Here is a 22,067-nt window from a genome sequence, read left to right as displayed (position 1 = left end):
TGTAATTGAACAGAATTCACCCTCTTCGCAACGCTGGCGTCTAGTATAAACGCACGCAGCCTCCGTTATGCTCATGGGGTGTCGGCGCGGCCTGGTCGCAGGAAGCCACCCACTCTGAAGACCTCCAAGTGGCCAGCGTACGACTCGCTCCGGCTCACCACCATGAAGCTGGGACCGAAGGGAGTGAGCGGGCAGCGAGACCCAAAGTGGCAGCGCTGTCGGGCGCTGCGCGATTCTGGCGCTTTGTCGTCTTCGTCGTCGTCGTCTTTGTCGTCGTCGTCATCGTTTTCGTCTTCTTCGTCCCTTTGAGGGACAACTCACCGCGATCGCGCCCTGACCAGCCAGCATTGCTGAAGCGCTCCCCACGCTTTCCTTTCGTTATTCTTTTCTTTACAGTTCCGATCGAAAGTGTACGGACTTCGCGAACTTGCGGCGTCCTGTTTGCTGGAGCTTTATTCCTTATTTTGCGCGATTGCATTTTTCACGTAGAGATTAAACATCGATTCCATTTAGAACCGTTCTTCTGATGGCATGGGTCTGGAGCAGCACGCGTAGACTGGATTTGCAGGGATGCAGATTATTATATATGCGGAGTGATTTGCATTGAGACATTTGCAAACATACAGGAGTATGCGCGCCGATGTCATCGAGATGGCTTGATTGTTGTGGAGCCAGCACGGAGGAAAGCTGAGCGTTATCTCGATCAGCTTATCTCTAGCAGAACTTTACGAGTTGTGAATGGGACAATGGGACTTGACGTGACGTCACGTGAATGCTGCCTATAGGATGCGGTTGGCTGACGCAGGATATACGTCGACTGAATATCGCTGGGCGGAACCTTCGTCCCATATTGGTATACAGATAGAAGCATATTCGTGGTGCAAGAGTTCAAAAATAATTTTGATGAGTATGATTTAAATAAACTGGTAATTTGAACTTGTGTGAATTAAAATTTACGTGATATAATTAAACTGTATTGTAGCTACGTAATATGCAATGCAAAATTTAAATTACAAAAGAAAAAAACGTATTGAATTCATTTTGTCTCGCATAGGAACTTGCAGAGGGTATGACAAACGCTCCTGTGGCTAAAACGTAGTTCGGTAGCAGCAAAGGAATGGACCACCGGGAGAGTCAACGTTTATGAATAGTTCTTCCGACAGTCTTTTTCTTTGAACTTTAAAACGGCGACATGTTAAAGTCGCAGTTTCGCCCGAAAGGCGACGCATCGATTGCGAGATCAAATTAGTGGATAACTATACGAAGCAAGGAGAGTAGTTTTATGGGCCGTATAAACTAGCAAGCATACAGCATACTAACTAAATTAACAAGCATGGTGTCACGAGCGCACAAGCAAACGAGCACATCTCGCTCGTCGATCGCGGAAACTCGTTGTCAAATGCTGGAGCGAGGCAGCGCGAATTTAATTTCGTAATCAATCTAGCTTTATCCACCCGAGACCTGACCAATCCGCAATAATGGTTTTGAACCACAGGGGCAGAAGAGAACAATAAAAAAAGTTGTCGCTTCTTGTCTACAATTATTCTTTTACTACCTAAACAAACGAGCCTTGGAAACACTGCTCTGCCTTCTTAGGCTGGTTCAACTGTTCCAAATTTTCTAACCTTGCGTGCCTTGACTCTTGGGCACAGCTGCATGTGACTGGAAGGTTTGTGCGGCCACCAGGCACGTACCCAGGATTTTTTTTTCGGGGGGGGCCCACCACCTTCATCAGCATCATCATCATCATCGTCGTCGTCGTCGTCGTCGTCGTCATCATCATCATCATCATCAGCCTGTTTTAAGTCCACTGCAGAACGAAGGCCTCTCCCTGCGATCTCCGATTACCCCTGTCCTGCGCCAACCGATTCCAACTAGCGCCCGCGAATTTCCTAATTTCATAGCACCACCTAGTCTTTTGTCATCCTCAATTGCGTTTTCCTTCTCTTGGTACCCATTCTGCAACCCTAATGGTCTAACGGTTATCTAACCAGCGCATTACATGACTTGCCCAGCTCCATTTTTTTCTCTTGATGTCAATTAGAATATCGTCTATACCCATTTGCTCTCTGATCCAAACAACTGTCTTTCTGTATCTTAATGTTATGCCTAGCAATCTTCGTTCCATCGCTCTTTGCGTGGTCCTTGCTCTCAAACATCTTTGTCAATCTCCGACTCTCTGCCCCATATGTCAGCATTGGCAAAATGCACTGATTGCACATCTTACTTTTCAATGATAATGGCAAGCTTCCAGTCAGGAGCTGACAATGTCTGCCGTATGCGATCCAACCCATTTTTATTCTAAATTAAGCGCTAATAATTTTACTTTTTTTGTGGTTACTGCCTTATTTGGGTAACAGGAAAAGTTTGAAGTACGGATTATTTGCAGCCTCGTGGAGGAACAGTGGCTGGTTGTAATGAGGGCGTGGGCGAGGCTTCACTGTATATATATATAGACTTAAGGTGTCTCCGACTATAGTAGCATTTTTATATTAGCTCTGGAAGAATTACAGCGAAATATATATTTGCGGAACATTCACAGTTCTTTTGGATTCCTCGTTTACTGCTCCAAGTGCGAAAACGACTCGTGTTGTTATTTGGGAAGTTGCGTACCGCTGTGTGGCCGCCAGTCCCATACAACCGCGTAGAGCGCAGCATACTGCGATTGTAGACGTACTGCGCCCACCGCGAAAGGTTAGAAAAACACCCACATAAGCACAATAGAGAAGTGGCTACGTGAGGCGGTTCGACCGATAACTGTAGAAGCGTCATTCAAAACACGTAATTGTTCTCCGCTTCCGACGGCGTTTTCTCTACTTCCTATTTAAATAAAAAGATGTTGATCCATAAATATTTTATGAAGCAACGGTTATATTTGTTAGATTTGTTGTTAAATTCGCTTTTCCTTGCAGTTTGGTTGTTGCCTTGGCTCTCTCCCTTAGTAGATCGCTTGATTTCTCAACTCCTTGCGATTTTTGTTTCCAGTTGCCAATTTTGCACGAAAAGTGCTATAAATTAGGAAACGAGGTAATGGGCGACAGTCATCTTTATTATGGGTTTGAGGGTTATTGCAGGTTTTCGTGATGGAGGCTGTTTCACATTATTTTATTTCACACCTTATCTAATCCATATCACGTGTATATGATTCCGGGCATCTGCCAGCGTCGCGACGAGCTGTCATTCAAGGAAATAATGAATCAAAAGGAAAAGTTAAACGCAATTGGCGTTTTCTCCGCCCGCACCTCGTTCCACGAGAGTACAGACCAGCTGACTAACAGCCGCATCCCTTTCCTGGTCCCAGGATGAGCCTAAACAAAGAAGGTTGAACTAACAAAAGCAACAGCTATGCGCGTGACAGTTGAATGGATGGTGACAAATGAACGCATCTCGAGTTAATCTCGCGGGCGCCGAATCTATGAGAAAACTGGCCTTCACATCCCAAGAGATGCTGATAACTACCGCCATCCAAAAGGAGTGAAAAGGGCAGCATAATGCTGACCGATGAATAGCTGCCAAGTCTCAACATTGATCTGGCAGCGCTTTAGGAATGTGTGAGGAGTGGTGGCGTTAGTGGGGAGGGGGGGGGGGGGGGTATGCCATCTGATTTCGGGGGGGGCCCGGGCCCCCCGCCCCCCCCCCCCCCCCTGGGTACGTGCCTGGCGGCCACGTAGGATTTTTTGTGGGGTCACCGTGATTTGAACTCTAAATTCAGAATTGGAAGTTTCTTCTTCTTTCCGCCAAACTGAGTTCGATTTGTTTTATTATTGTTTTTTTTAATTTATTTCCCATCCCTCACAAAATAATTCTCGCCGATCAACATCCTTTTTTTTATTCTATATCCTACCTTTTCCAAAACTACGTTTTCTTATTTCTCACATTTTTTAATTTAATTTGCGGCTACCCGGTTCTCGGGCATGGCCCCAGAGTGGGTATGTGCCACCAAATTCGAGGCCCCGCATCCACATCTGGGACGGGGAACAGACGAAGACGAAGCTAACGATTGTCCAGGGGCCGTCGAACGGCTTCCACCGGCATTCACATCGACATCTCTGTACAGCCGAGCACTTACAGGGCTGGTCTGTGCGTTTGTCTATCTGACGGTCTTCGCGCTAGTCTGTGTGTTGGCGGCCACGAGCTACGTCTCACCTCGCGCCTTGGAAATTCCCGCCCAGGTTCAACCTCGGCACTGGGAACTGCATTCTCGAGGTCGAGTCATCTATACTCGTTGTTCTAGGAACTATATGGCTGACGAGACACCGAAAGAAGACTCCAAGAGGAGGCAGCTAAGTGAAGCGGAGAAGGATGATACCGGTACGTCGAAGCGAGAGCGCGGTACATGTTTATGGATCATGCTTATCATGTACATGTTTATCACACGATCATGTACGTGATCATGTGCATGTTTATCGAGAAGGCCCTGATGGCGCGGGATCGTGGTCTAACCGGGGTTGTGATTGTGTCTCGTTGGTGTGTCGTTGTACGACGAGGGTCGGTGTAGCGCAACATGGGAACGTAAAACAGAGCTGCCATGTCTATCTCTGACAAATATGAAACCTGCAAGCCAGCGTGTCTGAAAAGAAAAAAGAAAAGAAAGTTCTCCCGCCTTCGGAAAACCGCCGCTTATTCTCGCTTCTGTGCTTGTTACACAATTTATTTATTTATTTATTTATTTATTTATTTATTTATTTATTTATTTATTTATTATACATACTTTCAAGGCCCTAAGGCACTACAGAAAGGAGTGGTACATACGAAGCAATGTAATATGCAGACAATGGTATGCAGGCAACGTTAAGCGATAGCGTGGTAGACTGCTGTTTTGAATGAAGTTACATCTGTGATCTGAACGATGGAAGCAGGAAGGTGGTTCCAGTCGACACTTGTGCGGGGTAAAAAAGAATCATCATACTTGTTCGTTCGGGAGGATGGGATGGCAACTTTATATCTGTGGTCTGAACGTACAAGTACGTCTATACGGGTAGGCCTTCGGGCCCTCTGCCACTTAACACTCCATGGCGCCTGTCTAGTCGTTTGCATAATCGTGTTAGTTTTTTCACGCATTTTCCGGACGCTAAAAGCTTTCAATTCACTCGCACTCCCGTGCGCCATATTACTGTAGAATGATCTTGATAACTGGATTGCATCATCATTAAGTCCTGTTTCTTTCCATTTGATGAGCACGTATACAGCGTGCACTGCTAGGAGAATCCATGTATATTTTGTTGCCATGCTAGCCTTCTCTTTTATATGTACTTCTTATATTTCTTTTGTGTGCATCTGCATGCATTTCTGTTCCATATTGTCTGTGTTTAATTTTGTTAATCGTGTTAATTCTGATGAACTTTGTAATGTCTTGCTATTATGCAATGCCTTATGTTTGCCCCCTGTTCACTGTTATTCATTTTGAACTTGCGGCCCTCTTACACGATGCCCTTGGACCTATAATGTTCAATAAATAAATAAATAAATAAATAAATAAATAAATAAATAAATAAATAAATAAATAAATAAACTCCCATGTAAACTGTATTATACTACCCGTCACCGAAATTTGCGTCGATAGTCTACAAAATTCTATAGACGTCTAAAATCCGCCAGTTCCAAGTCTACAGACCCCACAAACAGAATAAAGCAAATAGGCTTGCGAACGGCTGCTGTCGATCGACAAACTTATAGTTTTTATACAGGCTAAATGACAAATCTGCGCGAAGGCTGGGCAGCCTAATTAGATTGCTATGGACAGTCTTATAATCTTGCTCAATTTATTTTATAAGGAGTATATACCGTAGCACTTAGCTTTAATAGCATCCCCCTTTCCTTCTTTTTTTTTCACGAATCTCCCAGGCGCATCGAGCGAATCATCTTACACGAAGCGTCACCGTCGCAAAACGTCAAGGCACGGATCAAGGCAAGGTTCGAGGCTGTCAGGTCGCATGTCTTCACGACGTAGCTCTTCACGACGTGAGCTCAAATCGCCTACCGACGCCGCGCCTGAAGCATCGTCCTCGGACGCGGAACAGTTCGCTGGCTTTAGCTGGACGTCGCCCGAAAGTGATACGACCATCTCCAACGAGGAGTCGCGCCTGAAGTCGCCCAGTGACCGGCGCCACGCCGGTACTTCCGAGACTACGTCACCCGAAAAGCTGGCCACGAGAGCGGCGCCTCGGAAGACGCCGTCCGATGCTAGTGACGTGGACATCGACGAGGGTGCAGCGTCAGCTGAGAACGCTACCCAGCCGGTGCCCACAAATCAATGGCTGTCGACCGACCTAACGGGTGCTGTAAGTGATGAGTCAGCCGGGAAGCAGCAGACAAGGTCAGTCGTTACGTCAGCACAAAACTGGGCAAAAGCGTCGGTTGCGACGGGCACGGAAACGAACCCGAAACCTGCTGAGATGCACGACACGGGTTCTTCCGAGACCTCACCGCAACAGCTTCTTGAAAAATCGACTGTTGCTTGCGATGGCTCGTCACCGACGACCGAAGCGCGATTCGCGAGGTCTTCTGAAACGTCACCCGAGACGTTGGAAGGAAAGTCGACGGCAAAGACGAGCGACCAGTCAAGTCCGACGTCAGCCGAAAAGATTTCGGAGACGAAGTCGGACATGGCAAGTCACGAGTTAACTGTGGAGCCTGCTGGGAGGGAACAGATAACGTCGGGGCATGGGACGTCTCCTCGGGAGCCAGCGCAGAAGTCTCCCATATACTCAAGCGACGAGACAATCTCGGAGACCGCCGAAGAGCGGGTCGCAAGGTCACAAGGATTGCCCAAGGCAAGTGAAGCGTCAACCTCGAAGCCTTCTGGGAAACATCGCAGGAGTTCAACTGCGACGTCGCCTTGGAAATCGCCTGAAAGATCAAATCTTCCATACGACGTGTCAGCCTCGAAGACCCCTGAGGAGCGAACCGCAGGTTCGACTCCGGCGACGCCTCTGAGGTCGATCTTGAAGTCCGGCAAGGCGAGTGGAGCGGGCTCCCCGAAGCCACACGAGAAGCAAGACACCGCGTCGACGTCGCCTCGGAAGTCCGTTTCAACGCCGCGAATGTCACGTCACCACTCAGACTTCAATAGTGCTAAACATCGATCCACAAGGTCGATCTCGACGTCGCCTATAACGTCGATCAAAAAAACGACGAAGCGAAGTGAAGAGTCGTCAGAGAAGCTCGGGCAGAAGCGGGACGCGAGACGGTTGCCGACGTCTCCCGACGGGTCAGCTGACAGAGTCGTCGTGATTGAAGGCGAGAGCGCAGTGAAGTTGCCAACCGACGGGGAGGTCGACACCTGCGCTTCTGAGGCGATCTCGGCGGCCGAGGACCACGGACATCGCCGAAAGCCGTGCACGAGGTCAGTCGGGACGTCGCCCATAGACTGGGGCGAGGCGACGCCGGCGAAGTCTCCCGACGCAGCCACGTCGGACGACGCGACGGGCGTGGACAGCGACGCGCTTAGCGACCGCAAGAAGGCCTCGTCGTTAGCCCGAGAGCGCGAGTTTCAGCAAGAGGCCATGAGGTATTTGCTTCTCTCTTTCAGTGTACAGTTGCGCAGTGTAGCTTCATTGTAGTTGCGCAGTGTAGTTGCGTTTAGTTTCAGTGTGCAGGCGCTCACCAGACCGCGAGGACGGCGTCGAAATCTGCACATAGGCAGCGTCGCCCGATTCGCAAGTTAGGGCATGCAAACAACATATCCAGTGAATGCATGCACCGTTTGATTCGCTTTTCTGAGTGCCTGTAGCCTCTGCATTACGAGGGGGATGAGCCATTGCATTTTCGCTTGCTCATAGGGACGTGCGAGTCGTTGCTGATGATGATGATTTCTGCTCAAGGACGGACACGAAAAGATGTCCACCACCGAGAGGCTGACGGCTTCGCGGTGTATCGATTAACTCGTTGTTCCGGCTTATATACGTGCTGACAACTCTACACACATCGCACCTCTTGGGCGTAGGTCAGCAGAAAGCCATACAGATCGTGCACGCCTGCAAGCACATTCATCTGGTTCATGATTATATTGCACTTAGTGTTACACTGACGATTTTAAGTGAAGGACAGGACGTTGACGTACGTCGCGCAGCGTACGTCCACGACCTGTCCTTCACTTAAAATCGTCACTGTAACACCAAGCGCAATATAATCATGAACGTCCACCAGCTAGCCCCCTTCATTGCTTTACATTCATCTGGCAACAGAACTACCTGAGCCCGACAGCCGTCATACCAGGATCGATTTCTTAACAAGGAAATTTCTAAATTTAGCCAGTTTTTGTAACCCTAATGATAGCTCTGCGTTTTTTTTTCTTTAGTCTTGGCGAATTTTTAGTGGCTCTTTAATGACGCAAGTGGGCAGTAAGTTGCCGAGGAAAAATTCTTCTATGGACATTGGCTAAATTCATCACATGGCACTCATTTTGACCTAAGCTGAAATAAATTCGTCTGCATCTGGTCGCTACATCTAAACATCTAAAGGCATGCATACCGAAACGCTTATTACTGAGCCATCCGTCTGCACTAAAGTTGTTTTCTAGGCACAGCAAAAAAAATTGCAATCGTTTTAGTAAATCGCGAATTCTTCTGCCTTTTCAAGTTCCAGCCGTTCAATCATGGCTACAGTATAAGTAACTTAAGGCTAAAATTTAAAGGATAATGAGGAACACCTGCAGGAAAAATTAAAGCAAAAGAAACTAATTTCCGAACACGTCGTTATCATCACCATCACTTGGCGATTTTTCGCTAGCCTGGAGGAAAGACAAACTTAGAGGGGACCATGATGTCGCGTAGCTGCAGCCTTGGCCAGCCAGCTATCTCTGAAGCCATTACCTTGGCTTTTTCCTTAGAAAAATTGGCCCAACGCGTCACCTCTGAGACCCCCCTAGCGCTTGGGGCCATGCTACTGCGGTTGCGCAGACTCCTACTGTAGTTTTAGATTAGGGGCACGCAAGGGTTGGGGCCCCAAGCGCTTGGGGCCCCAACGCTCGCATGCCCCTAATCTAAAACTCTCTATTGTCCTCCCTTAGAACGACAGAAATCTGAGCTAGTTGGTGAGGATTCTTTATGCAAAAAAGAAGTGAGACGTGCAGACAGGACACAAGAGTAGAGAAGTGGACAACACGGCGATAGTCGGCGTTCGTGTTGTCCACTTCTCTACTCTTGTGTCCTGTCTGCACGCCTCACTTCTTTTTTTGCATAATGTCCTCCCCCCCCCCCTCCAAAAAAAATAATAATTTCGCTGCCTCGTGCTGGCGCGCAACCTGCAGGGTGATAATGAATGACCGGCTCGTGGTGGCAGGACTGTTGTCCGCGCTGGCGTTTCTGCTCAGCGTGCGCATGCTGAAGGTGGCCCGCTACACCGACGTGGTGACCATGGAGGGCACCCTGGTGGGCCTGCTCGTTCGCAGCAGTCGCGGAGTCGCCGTGCGGCGCTTCCTGGGCGTGCCGTACGCCAAGAGCACCGCCGGTGAGCGTAACTCGCGAGCGGGGACGTGCATATATGCCATTCCGACTCGTGCGACCTTGAGCCCTCGGGAACGACACTGAGAAAGCCACGAAGAATAGCGCGTCTTTGCTACACTTTGAGAAGAAGAAGAAAAAACACCAAGAGAGAGAGCGAGTGAAGTTTAATGATACGAAATGCTGAGAGGTCGGCCTGAGGTATATTCCTCTAGCCAGCTACTCGGCATGGGGGAAGGGGAAGAGGGAAAGAAAGAGGGAAGAGGAACACCGAGAGTCAGTTACGGCGCTGCACTTGTCTCTTCCTTTTTCCATTTGCGAAACCACTCTTACACACTTTAAGAAAGTTTGCGCCCTTCGGGGCTTATCTTGTTGCCGAACTATATAATCGCCTCCTGCTTACCTTTCCTTTCCTTTCACGCCGCGTGCCCGGCATATACTTCCAGGGGTACTATATTCTGGACGTTGTGAAATTCCGCCATGTTGTTCGAATTTGCTAATGGCGGCGTTTTGAGCCAATCAGGGGGCTGCTGTGGGCCTCTCTGGTTGGCTAAAGATGCCGCCTTTATACCAGATTCGACAACGTGGCGGAATTTTACATCGTCCTTTTCTGGAATATGGTGCCGCAGCTTACGAACGGCCCGCGCGTTATCAGCGTGACATACGGTATTATTGACAGATAAAGTATAGTGGCGCAGAGTTTCCAAAAAAAAAAGTGAAAAGCAAGCAAGACAGTTCACAATTATTGTGTGGGGGCAAAGTACTCTAAAAAAGGTGTAAGTGCTGTTTTTTTTTTGTTTTTCAATGATATCCATTGCGAGCAGCACCACTTAAGACGAAGGCACGATGAATGTCAATCGCCCGAAGGGCTAAGCGCTGACAGCGACACCGAGGTATTAGAGTATATCACGCGAAGTAAGACTCGTAGTTGTGTGGGATAGTATAAACTGCAGTAAGCGTTCGGCTTACCAACTTCTTTATGACATCTCTTTTTTTTACATATGCAAATTTCATCGTTTTGTGGCACTATTTCAATCCCCTTCTGCATCGATATCTTTTTACCGATTGTATCTTGTGATAAACTGTGCCATGTGCCCCCCTCGCCCTACGCCTCTTCGGGGGCCCGTGGGGTCTTTCTAAATAAATAAAAAAGAAAATTAACATAGTTAATAATATGGCCCCCTCACCCTATGCCTCTTCGTATGGCCCGTGAGGTCTTTCTAAATAAATAAAAAAGAAAATTAGCAGAGTTAATGCCACGCCGCCGAAGAGTCATGTGAGCAGAGTTCGACTCACTGGCCGCAAGCGGCCACATAGCGCATGCGCACTAAGGAGCGCCGGCAGCAGGGAGCGCGCTGGCGCTTGTCCCCCAAAGCGAGCGTTCCGTGCTGCCGCTCCTCCCTTCGCGACTTCAGTTGATGCCGTGCGCCCCTCGAAACTCGGCAGACCACGTGACCTCCAACACTGGGCGCGCGCGTCACGCATGCGCCGTCGTATACCCGGTTGGGACTGTATACAGTGTCCGCATAATTTGCTGTTGCAGTGAAACAAGCAACACGAACTTGCTAATTAGCTATCGTCCTTTCTCGCTTCAAGCGACCTTGCGATCTTGTAAATTGATAATTTTCAACCGAACGTGACTTCATATACGCAGCGATTCGCAACGACAGTTACGCATGTTCGTAGGAATTTGGCGTCTCGTAATGAATTCGCAAACATGCGATTGCTCGTAACTTTTGGACCAACAAAGGCGGGTGTAAGCGTTATAAGGAAAAGCTCAAAATTTTAAAACATCTGAGGCCATGAGCACGAAAGCTAAACAAATCTACGTGCTACTCGTCAGTCACGTGGCAGCTGGATGATAGAAGTGCCAACGTTCCCTCTACTAATTTTAGTGGGAAACTTTTAAAGAGGACGTACCCACGCAACCCAACGGAACGGTCAATGCAAAGAGCTAGTCTTCCTAATAGCATTGAAGTTTCCTACTAAAGTTAATAAAAGGGAATCTAGCTCTGCAATTGTTGAGCTGCCACTGAAACAATGGGTATATAGACTTCTCTTCGTGGTTATAGCTTACGACGTTCTTGTGGCGTTATTTCTTAATTCCCAAAATATCAAACCTTTCTAAACACAGCACATCAATAGGTTTATTTGAACGTCCATATTAACTGCTATACAGTTGCTTCGCTTATTGCGCAATACCTTGTTGACTATGTGCAGCTGCAAAGTCACCAAGCCGTTTGAAGCCAGAGTGACGAAGCTTAAGCATGTGTGCTCACTCATCATTCACTTGCTGGCCGAACCGCCATTGTATATTTGGTGTAGCTGCCGTAGGACACAGTATATAACGCGAGAGTGACTTTTGTATGCTCCGATCTCGGAGGCCACGCCTTCAGGTACTTGTCTCTCCAACAACGAGGTGGTCGTAAGGCTCGACTGTGTGGCACGTGGTATGCCGGCTTCTCTTTCCTTATTATGCGAAGCATATTACTAGAGCTCAACCCAGCTCCTCAGGCGCGGCGGTGTCGCCTTCAATACCACGGACACCGTGACGTCACGACAGAGGAGAAACGGGGCTCCAACTCGCGCCGTCGCGGCGGTATATAAGCAGCTGCGCTTGCCTCTGCTAGACACTCACGAGGCGAGATGCCTCCTGGAGACGGAGCTGCTCGTTGGAATGAGAAGCGAAGGTTGCGGCGTGCTACAGAGACTGTTTCTAGGTGGCTTTGCTACGGCGCAGCGACTACGCGCCCCGCATCGGACGCGGTTAGCGTCGAGCAACGCAGCGTTCGGCGCGACAACGAAATGTGCGCCTGAGCAAGCGCCGCACGCCTGAGCCGACGCCGACGACACCGGCTTTTCTGCGACACGAGCTCCTTAACGCTGTCGCGTTAAAATAAAGGCTAGTATGCTTCGCATCCTGGGCTTAACCTTAGCTAAGCCACAGCCAGTTTTTTTTTTTTTTCCACCCCTCGTGCAGGCAGCCATCGGTTCGGCATGCCCGTGCCGCTGCACCATTTTCCCGCCTTGCATTACGAGGCCCTGGAGCACGGACCCCCGTGCAGCCAGTGGCTCAACGACACCGTGGTCGGCTCCGAGGATTGTCTCAGCCTCGCCATCTGGGCGCCCGCCGCGAGCGAATCGACGGCGCGAAGGAAACCCGTCGTCGTCGTGCTCACAGGCAAGCGTTGTCGAACGTATACGGTCCGATGTAAAGCGGCATTAGCTATAGAACGTGTCAGCAGACACGTACAGTCGCGGACAGAATATTATGGACCATGAAATCTAAGAAAAAGCTGAATATCTCCGCAACCTCACAACGCAATCTTGTATTTGCATTTTGGACCTCGACTAGAATATCCTAACAACGTCGTCGTGGGCAGTTTTACTGGTTACTGCTACAGTCTGCTCGGGAATTTAACGTTTTCGGAGATACCGTGGTCCATTTTATTCTGTCCGCGACTGTACACCTGGCTGAAGGTTTCCGCCCGGTAGTAAGGAATTGGATTTCTGTAAGCAATTAAGTCATGCCCTGCAGAAGTTTTGAGCAGAACGGAATGCCACGATCTCTCTATTCGTTCTTTTCGATTCGCAGAAAACTGTACCCATTTCAAAAGATCTTCAACTGTATGCGTGTCAGCAGACGTATACAAGGCTGACAATTTCCGCCCGGCAGTAACGAATTAGAATTATGAAAGCGAGTCATGTCCTAAGAAATTATGAACAGAACGGAAAGCCACAATGTCTCTATTCGTTTTTCGATTCGCAGAACACTGTACGCATTTCAAAAGCTTTTTGAGTGCATACGTAAGACTTAACATCTGGCATAATGAAATTCGGGATCGCCTTGGCGCAGTACAGTCAAGCTTCGGCTGGTGCGCCATAAATCCCTGGCTATTATCATTCAGGTTTATTTGTACCCCAAGTGACTCGATAGCATTGCAGAGGGAAGTGGTACTATTCAGAAGTATACAGTAATAAGAGAATATTAGAGAAATCTTCTGGCTCTGAATGGTTAGCTAAGAGTTCCCGAAAGTGAACGTCTTCGAAAAACAAAATATGATATTTAAGAATGTCTGCTTAGAGCATGTACACTTTAAAGTAATCTGCACCCTTATATGTGCATAAGGGAGTAAATCGATCTACAACTCACACCTTTATACCTTTGGGTGTAAGGTTGTACACCCTTATTCACTAAGGGTGTAAATTATCTTACGGTATACAAGTCGAGTGCGCGAATAGCACGATGGGTGCGAGGAAGGCGACAGCTCAATTCCTGATTCTTTAGGATCTCCAAAAACAAAATATGAAATTTAAGAATGTCTATTTAGAGCACGTACACTTTAAAGTAATCTGCACCCTTAAATGTGCATAAGGGAGTAAATCGATCTACAACTCACACCTTTATACGTTTGGGTGTAAGGTTGTACCCTTATTCGCTAAGGGTGTAAATTATCTTACGGTATACAAGTCGAGTACGCGAATAGCACGATGGGTGCGAGAAAGGCGAGAGCTAGATTCCTGCTTCTTTAGGATCTCCAAAAGCAAAATATGATATTTAAGAATGTCTACTTAGAGCACGTACACTTTAAAGTAATCTGCACCCTCAAATGTGCATAAGCGAGTAAATCGATCTACAACTCACACCTTTATACGTTTGGGTGTAAGGTTGTACCCTTATTCGCTAAGGGTGTAAATTATCTTACGGTATACAAGTCGAGTACGCGAATAGCACGATGGGTGCGAGAAAGGCGAGAGCTCGATTCCTGCTTCTTTAGGATCTCCAAAAGCAAAATATGATATTTAAGAATGTCTACTTAGAGCACGTACACTTTAAAGTAATCTGCACCCTCAAATGTGCATAAGCGAGTAAATCGATCTACAACTCACACCTTTATACGTTTGGGTGTAAGGTTGTACCCTTATTCGCTAAGGGTGTAAATTATCTTACGGTATACAAGTCGAGTACGCGAATAGCACGATGGGTGCGAGAAAGGCGAGAGCTCGATTCCTGCTTCTTTAGGATCTCCAAAAGCAAAATATGATATTTAAGAATGTCTACTTAGAGCACGTACACTTTAAAGTAATCTGCACCCTCAAATGTGCATAAGGGAGTAAATCGATCTACAACTCACACCTTTATACGTTTGGGTGTAAGGTTGTACCCTTATTCGCTAAGGGTGTAAATTATCTTACGGTATACAAGTCGAGTACGCGAATAGCACGATGGGTGCGAGAAAGGCGAGAGCTCGATTCCTGCTTCTTTAGGATCTCCAAAAGCAAAATATGATATTTAAGAATGTCTACTTAGAGCACGTACACTTTAAAGTAATCTGCACCCTCAAATGTGCATAAGCGAGTAAATCGATCTACAACTCACACCTTTATACGTTTGGGTGTAAGGTTGTACCCTTATTCGCTAAGGGTGTAAATTATCTTACGGTATACAAGTCGAGTACGCGAATAGCACGATGGGTGCGAGAAAGGCGAGAGCTCGATTCCTGCTTCTTTAGGATCTCCAAAAGCAAAATATGATATTTAAGAATGTCTACTTAGAGCACGTACACTTTAAAGTAATCTGCACCCTCAAATGTGCATAAGCGAGTAAATCGATCTACAACTCACACCTTTATACGTTTGGGTGTAAGGTTGTACCCTTATTCGCTAAGGGTGTAAATTATCTTACGGTGTACAAGTCGAGTACGCGAATAGCACGATGGGTGCGAGAAAGGCGAGAGCTCGATTCCTGCTTCTTTAGGATCTCCAAAAGCAAAATATGATATTTAAGAATGTCTACTTAGAGCACGTACACTTTAAAGTAATCTGCACCCTCAAATGTGCATAAGGGAGTAAATCGATCTACAACTCACACCTTTATACGTTTGGGTGTAAGGTTGTACCCTTATTCGCTAAGGGTGTAAATTATCTTACGGTATACAAGTCGAGTACGCGAATAGCACGATGGGTGCGAGAAAGGCGAGAGCTCGATTCCTGCTTCTTTAGGATCTCCAAAAGCAAAATATGATATTTAAGAATGTCTACTTAGAGCACGTACACTTTAAAGTAATCTGCACCCTCAAATGTGCATAAGCGAGTAAATCGATCTACAACTCACACCTTTATACGTTTGGGTGTAAGGTTGTACCCTTATTCGCTAAGGGTGTAAATTATCTTACGGCTGTTACGTTTCGCCTATGACGCGCGCTGTAGCCGGCGCGGATTCAACGGACGCCGGGGCTTCGTTCCAAGCGGCGGACATTTTGGCCCGTTCGGAGCGGCCGTGACGCATCCCCGCCGAGCGCGTCCCGGCATGTTCAGTGCCACGTGTCTTTGTGTGTGCGTGTGTGTGTGTGTGCCCACGCTTGTCAAAGCGCGGCAGCCGGGGAGAGGAGCTCCCCCAGTGTGAAGCGAGGAGGTCTGACCGGCGCCGGCCCGTCTGATGCGTCACCTCCTTGTTCCAACGTGTCTCTCAGTCCGTCCGTCGCCGCTGTCACGTGACGTAGTCCCGTGACCTTCCCTCTTGCTCTCAACTCCGAGAGTATAAGAGCAGCTGCCCCCGGACGCCAGGAGAGAGGCTCCGATTTCTTCTGTTGAGTAACGTGCTCTCCCGTCTCTCTACTTCGGTCGACCTGACCGCCCGCTCTTTGCGATGCTAGAATAAACAAGTTGTTCTGTTAGCAGTCGCCTCATGCTTTGCTGGGACCTTCGGATGCTTCCAGTGTGCCCCAGGCCGCCAGGCCAACGCTACCCTTGGGGCTTGCGACCCATTTGCAACAACGGGCGCCAACGGTCCGGTTGCAACGACGGGTGTCAGCACTGAGGTTCCGACAGCTGGTGGCAGCGCTGAGATTCCAACAGCCGGTGCCATCGGTGTGGTTCAAACATCTGGTTGCCAGCGGTGAGATCGCGACAACGGAGGCCAGCAGCGAAGATATGCGGTTGACTGTATGCTGAGCAGCACAACGACCATCCGGGAGCAGTGCAACGAGCCCTGTGTGATGACTGGTTGCCTGCAGCGGAACGACTGCGCTGAATTCTTGGCTGCGAGGTTTGGTGAGTGCGGGACTTTCTTCTTCTGAGTTTTGCCAGGCTTTTGTTAGTGTCAGAAACAGAGCTGGTAATTGTGGTTGTCGTTGCTGCCGGGTTAGTTTGCGGCAAGACAATAGTAGGCAGTAGAGAAAGCAGCATTCAGAGCAGCCATGGATTTGAAGTCGTTGCGCAAACCGAAATTGTTGGAGCTTGCAAGAGAGTTGGGTCTGGATGTCTCAGACAAACTCAGAAAACCAGAACTGCTAAGGGCTATTCTTGAGTTAGGAGCTGAGGATGACGAGCTGTCGGAATGCCTTGAGACCATTGAGGAGAGGGAGACGGCAAAAAGACAGGAGCTTGAACGAAAAGAACGAAAAGAGAAAGAAAAAGAAGAGCGCGACCGTCAACACGCTTTGGAAATGAAGCGTCTCGAGGTGGAGATGGAACGCGCTCGTAATGGAAGTCAGGCACACAGTGCAGGAGAACGAGTATTGTTCAAAATGACTGACCTGATGCGGCCGTTTAAGCTTGGAGAAGACATTGGTTTGTTCCTGGTAAACTTTGAGCGAACGTGCGAGAAGCAGGGGTTCTCTCGGGAAACGTGGCCACAGCGCTTGCTCACTTTGTTACCCGGCGAGGCGGCCGACGTAGTCGCTCGCTTGGATAGAGAGGAGGCAGAGGATTTCGACAAAGTGAAATCGAGTCTGCTAAAAAAGTACAGGCTGTCAGCGGAGGCGTTCCGTCGGAAGTTTCGAGAAAATGAGAAAGGCAAAAGTGAGTCATATACAGAGTTTGCCTACAGGCTAATGTCAAACATGCAGGAGTGGCTCAAAGAAGAGAAAGCGTTTGGTGACCACGAGAAAGTTCTGCAGTGTTTCGGGCTAGAACAGTTTTATAGTCGGTTACCTGAGAACGTGCGGTACTGGGTCTTGGATAGGCCAGACGTTAGTACGGTGGCTAGAGCCGCTGAGCTAGCCGAAGACTTTGTGACGCGTCGGGCTCGCGGAGCTAAGGACGGTCAAAAGGGTGAATTTGGCTCCAAGTTTGAGAGGCCGAAGTTCACGCCCATGAGAGCAAAGGGGGACACACGTAGTGCGGATGCGAGTGAAAGCATTCCGACCGAACGTAAGGAGACGGCGGCAGCCGAAGCCGAACGCAGAAAGCGGTTCGAGGCGAGGCAAGCGCGCGTGTGTTATACGTGCCAGAAGCCGGGTCACTTTTCGGCGCAGTGTCCGGAAACAAAAACAAAAGTAGTGTTTTTGTCATTATGCAGCACTGACGAGAACATGAAGCTTCTCGAGCCTTACATGCGAGACCTCCTCGTGAACGGGAAAGAGTGCCGAGTGCTTCGCGATTCCGCAGCTACAATGGATGTAGTTCACCCCTCTTACGTAGAACCCGATATGTTCACGGGCGAGTGCGCATGGATCAAGCAAGCCGTGGAAGCTCATAGCGTGTGTCTGCCCGTAGCAAAAGTGCTTATTGAAGGACCTTTCGGAGCACTTGAGACGGAGGCGGCAGTGTCATCTATGCTGCCCCCCCAGTACCCGTACCTTTTTTCGAACAGGTCCGATCACCTCCTGCGCGAGAAGGGGCTTTTGTTTGGTGAGGCTAGCGTTCAGGCCTTAACCAGATCGAAGGTTCGGGAGCTCGCTGCAAAGGCGGTAGTTGCGGGGCCGACGTTGTCGAACGATGAGAAAGGGTCAGAGGCGCAGCAAGCTGATATTCAGAGCACGCCCGAACTGAATAAAATTGAGCCTGTAGCGTTAAAGGCACCAGATACTGGAGAGGAAATGCCCGACACGGGAAAGTTAGAAGAGCTATCTGAAGATTTGCTCATCGCTCCAACGTCAGACGGACTTAATAGGTTGCTAAAAGTCAGCCGGTCGGCTTTGATAGCCGAGCAAAAGAAGGATGGCAGCCTAGAAAACATACGCTGCATTGTCAAGGAAGGTATCGCCAAGAAAAATGCTCGCTTTGTGGAAAGAGGTCGGGTCCTGTACCGGAAGTACGTAGACCGCAGGGGAGTGGAGTTCGATCAGCTGATCGTGCCTCGGTGCTACCGTCAGGATCTGTTGCGCTTGTCTCATGGGGGTTCGTGGTCCGGACACCTAGGAGTTAAGAAAACTAAGGACCGTCTCTTGCAAGAGTACTATTGGCCAGGGTGTTTTCGGGACGCAGACCACTTTGTGAAGACATGCGACACCTGTCAGCGGGTCGGCAAACCAGGGGACAAATCGAAGGCGCCGTTGAAGTTGGTACCTATCATTACGGAGCCTTTTAGACGGCTCGTTATTGATACAGTGGGACCTCTGCCGGTAACAGCCACGGGGTACAGACACATTTTGACTGTGATCTGCCCAGCGACAAAGTTCCCTGAAGCAGTGCCGCTTAAAGAACTCAGCTCAGTTGAGATAGTCAATGCACTACTGTCCATATTTGCGCGAGTTGGTTTTCCTGCGGAAATCCAATCAGATCAGGGCACAGTGTTTACTAGCGCTTTGACGACAGCCTTTCTCGAAAGGTGCGGGGTAAAGCTGCTACACAGCTCAGTGCACCACCCCCAGTCGAATTCCGTTGAGAAGCTCCACTCCGTCATGAAGCGCGTGTTGAGAGCATTGTGTTTTGAACATCAAACTGACTGGGAGCTGTGTCTGCCTGGGGCGATGTTTGCATTACGGACCGCGCCGCATGCGGCTACGGGGTTTTCGCCAGCTGAGCTGGTGTACGGTCGCTCGCTTCGGTCTCCGCTTCGCATGCTTCGAGAATCGTGGGAAGGCAGGGGCGACGACCCAGTCGTGGTGGAGTACGTGCTTAAGCTCCTCGAACGCTTAAGAAGGGCACAGGAGTTGTCAGGAGAAGCAATGGCAAAGGCCCAGCAGAGGGCCAAGGTTTATTATGATCGGACAGCCAGGGCCCGTCGTTTTGAGGTGGGCGATGAGGTCATGATATTGCGCACATCGCTAAAAAACAAACTCGACGTGCAGTGGGAGGGCCCAGCACGGATTGTTCAAAAACTGTCGGACGTCAACTACGTGGTCAGTCTGCCAGGAAAACGGAAAGCAGAGCAAGTTTACCACTGCAATCTGCTCAAACACTATAAGCAACGGGAAGCAGTAGTGTGTATGATGGTAAACGCTCCCGAAGAGCTTCCGGTCGAGCTTCCGGGACTAGGCTCAGTGACGAACAGGGAAGACACCGATCAAGTCATTAGTGACTTAATCAGTAAAGCACCGCTGTCGCCTGAGCAGAAAACCGAACTGCGCCAGCTCTTTCAAGAGTTTCAAGGTCAGTTCTCTGAGAGGCCTGGTAGGACTTCTGTCCTTACCCATGATATAGAACTTACCTCCCCAGAGCCAGTACGATCCAAGGCGTACCGGGTGTCACCCCGCCAGCACGATATTATGGAGGCTGAGGTAAAGAAGATGCTACAGCTCGGTGTTATTGAGGCGGGTGAGAGTGATTATACCTCCCCTTTGATTTTAGTTGAGGTACCGGGCAAGGAACCTCGTCCTTGCGTCGACTACCGCAAGCTAAATTCCATAACTAAGGATCAAATTTATCCGATCCCTAACATCGAGGAGCGCCTTGAGAAAGTTAGTAGCGCTCAGTTTATTTCCACCCTAGATCTTGTCAGGGGTTATTGGCAGGTTCCACTTACAGAAGAGGCTAGTAGGTATGCGGCGTTCATTTCACCAATGGGAACATTCCGTCCTAAAGTGTTGAGTTTTGGTTTGAAGAACGCGCCATACTGTTTTTCAAGCCTCATGGATAAAGTGTTGCGGGGACAGCAAGAATTCGCTTTACCGTATTTAGACGACGTAGCGATATTCTCCGCATCCTGGGCTGAGCATATGGCACACTTGCGGGCAGTGCTAACCCGCCTGCGCGAAGCGGGCTTGACAGTCAAGGCTCCCAAGTGCCAGTTAGCACAGGCCGAGGTTGTCTACCTTGGTCACGTGATTGGTCGGGGTCGTCGCCGCCCGTCTGAAATAAAGGTGGCCGCTGTGCGAGACTTTCCGCAGCCGCGCACGAAGACCGATATTCGGTCGTTCTTAGGTGTCGCCGGCTACTATCAGAGGTACATCCCCAGGTACTCTGATATCGCGGCTCCCCTGACGGATGCTCTAAGAAAGACAGAGCCGCAAACAGTCGTCTGGGACGAGACAAAGGAAAGAGCTTTTAGCGCCCTAAAGAGCGCCCTAACAAGCCAGCCTGTGCTACGATCGCCCGACTACACCAAAGGGTTCGTTGTTCAGTGCGATGCTAGTGAGCGAGGCATGGGCGTTGTACTGTGCCAACGGGAAAATGGAGAAGTAGAACACCCCGTCCTGTATGCTAGTCGTAAGCTGACCAGTCGTGAGCAGGCGTACAGCGCCACCGAGAAAGAGTGTGCGTGTCTCGTGTGGGCCGTTCAGAAATTGTCATGCTACCTAGCCGGCTCGAGGTTTATCATTGAGACGGATCACTGCCCTCTCCAATGGCTGCAGACCATCTCTCCCAAAAATGGCCGCCTCCTGCGCTGGAGCCTCGCTTTGCAACAATATTCCTTTGAGGTGCAGGGGCGTAGCCAGGGGGGGGGCTTATGGGGCTTCAGCCCCCCCCGAAATTTTTTCGTGCTGTCCATGCGCCGCCGACCAAAGCGACCCCCGGCGCCGGAAATCACTCTGGATTTTGTCTAGAATGTCTTTTTGACGTTCGAAAAGACATTTAACCGCGAAGATTGCGAACTCGGGCTGGATTTCGTGGCAAAGCCCATACACCGGGAGTCACATAACGCCAAGTAGTCCCATCCGAGCACAAAGTTTCAAGGGCGGTTTGATGGTGAGTGGGCTCGCCGCGGCATCTCACTGAGGCCACGGAATCTATGGAGCGCGTGGATGTCAATTGCGAAACTTTATGGGTATAAATCTCATAAGCTCTTGATGTGAAAGGTGCACTGACATTTCCAAAGTTGTGCTTTAGATTTTCAATTGCGGAACTTTGTGGGTTTAATGTTGTTATAAACATTTGACGCCAAAGGTCTATTGATTTTTCTAAAGTCTTACATCGGAACATACAATGAGACAAGCCAAATCAACACACTAGCAGACAAGTTGACAAAGCAGGCAGCGAGGTCCAATGAGACGAAGCGTTGGGGTGGTTCATTTGTGCCGTCATGTCACACAAAAAAATATCAACTTTTTTTTTAACCTACGCCAGAACATCCATGTCACGACACTAAAGCCAGCCAAAGTAACTACGTTCTTATTTATTTTTTCTACTTTGACTTTTATTCGCGAGGACACATTGAGCCTCTTCAATTTTTTTTTTTTTTGTTCTCGCTACCCTACCCGTGGGCTGCCAGAGCCAGCCAGAGCGCATACGTTTTTCTCGTATGGCCCCGACCACCGTGCGGTGCACTTCGGTGCGCGTTCGGTTTGCCCTGGCCGAGTGGATTTTCACCGGACAGAGTTTTGGACGCTTTCTGGCTAGCAGACGAGAAAAAAAAAACAATGGTCGCTCGCCGCCGTCACTGTGGGGACTCGAAGGATTGCACCGCATTCCTTGAGCGGAACCTTTCCGGAAAGTCTTGTTTCGCCGCTGTTGGACCAA

At 49.0% G+C, this 22,067-nt stretch overlaps 1 protein-coding gene across 1 annotated transcript in view; it reads left to right on the top strand.

Moving 5' to 3' along the window:
* LOC135917348 (uncharacterized) overlaps positions 1-22,067 on the top strand; it is a 68,130-nt gene that overhangs the window by 34,592 nt on the left and 11,471 nt on the right. The window contains exons 12-15 of the mRNA XM_065450941.1: positions 4,173-4,311; positions 5,845-7,510; positions 9,251-9,450; positions 12,424-12,624. Of these exons, the coding sequence (XP_065307013.1) occupies positions 4,173-4,311; positions 5,845-7,510; positions 9,251-9,450; positions 12,424-12,624 (2,206 nt within the window). The remainder of the gene's footprint in view (positions 1-4,172; positions 4,312-5,844; positions 7,511-9,250; positions 9,451-12,423; positions 12,625-22,067) is intronic.

Source organism: Dermacentor albipictus, chromosome 9 (genome assembly GCF_038994185.2).
Source record: "Dermacentor albipictus isolate Rhodes 1998 colony chromosome 9, USDA_Dalb.pri_finalv2, whole genome shotgun sequence".
In the NCBI taxonomy this organism is placed as follows: Eukaryota; Metazoa; Arthropoda; class Arachnida; order Ixodida; family Ixodidae; genus Dermacentor; species Dermacentor albipictus.
This window is presented reverse-complemented; position numbering and strand designations above follow the sequence as displayed.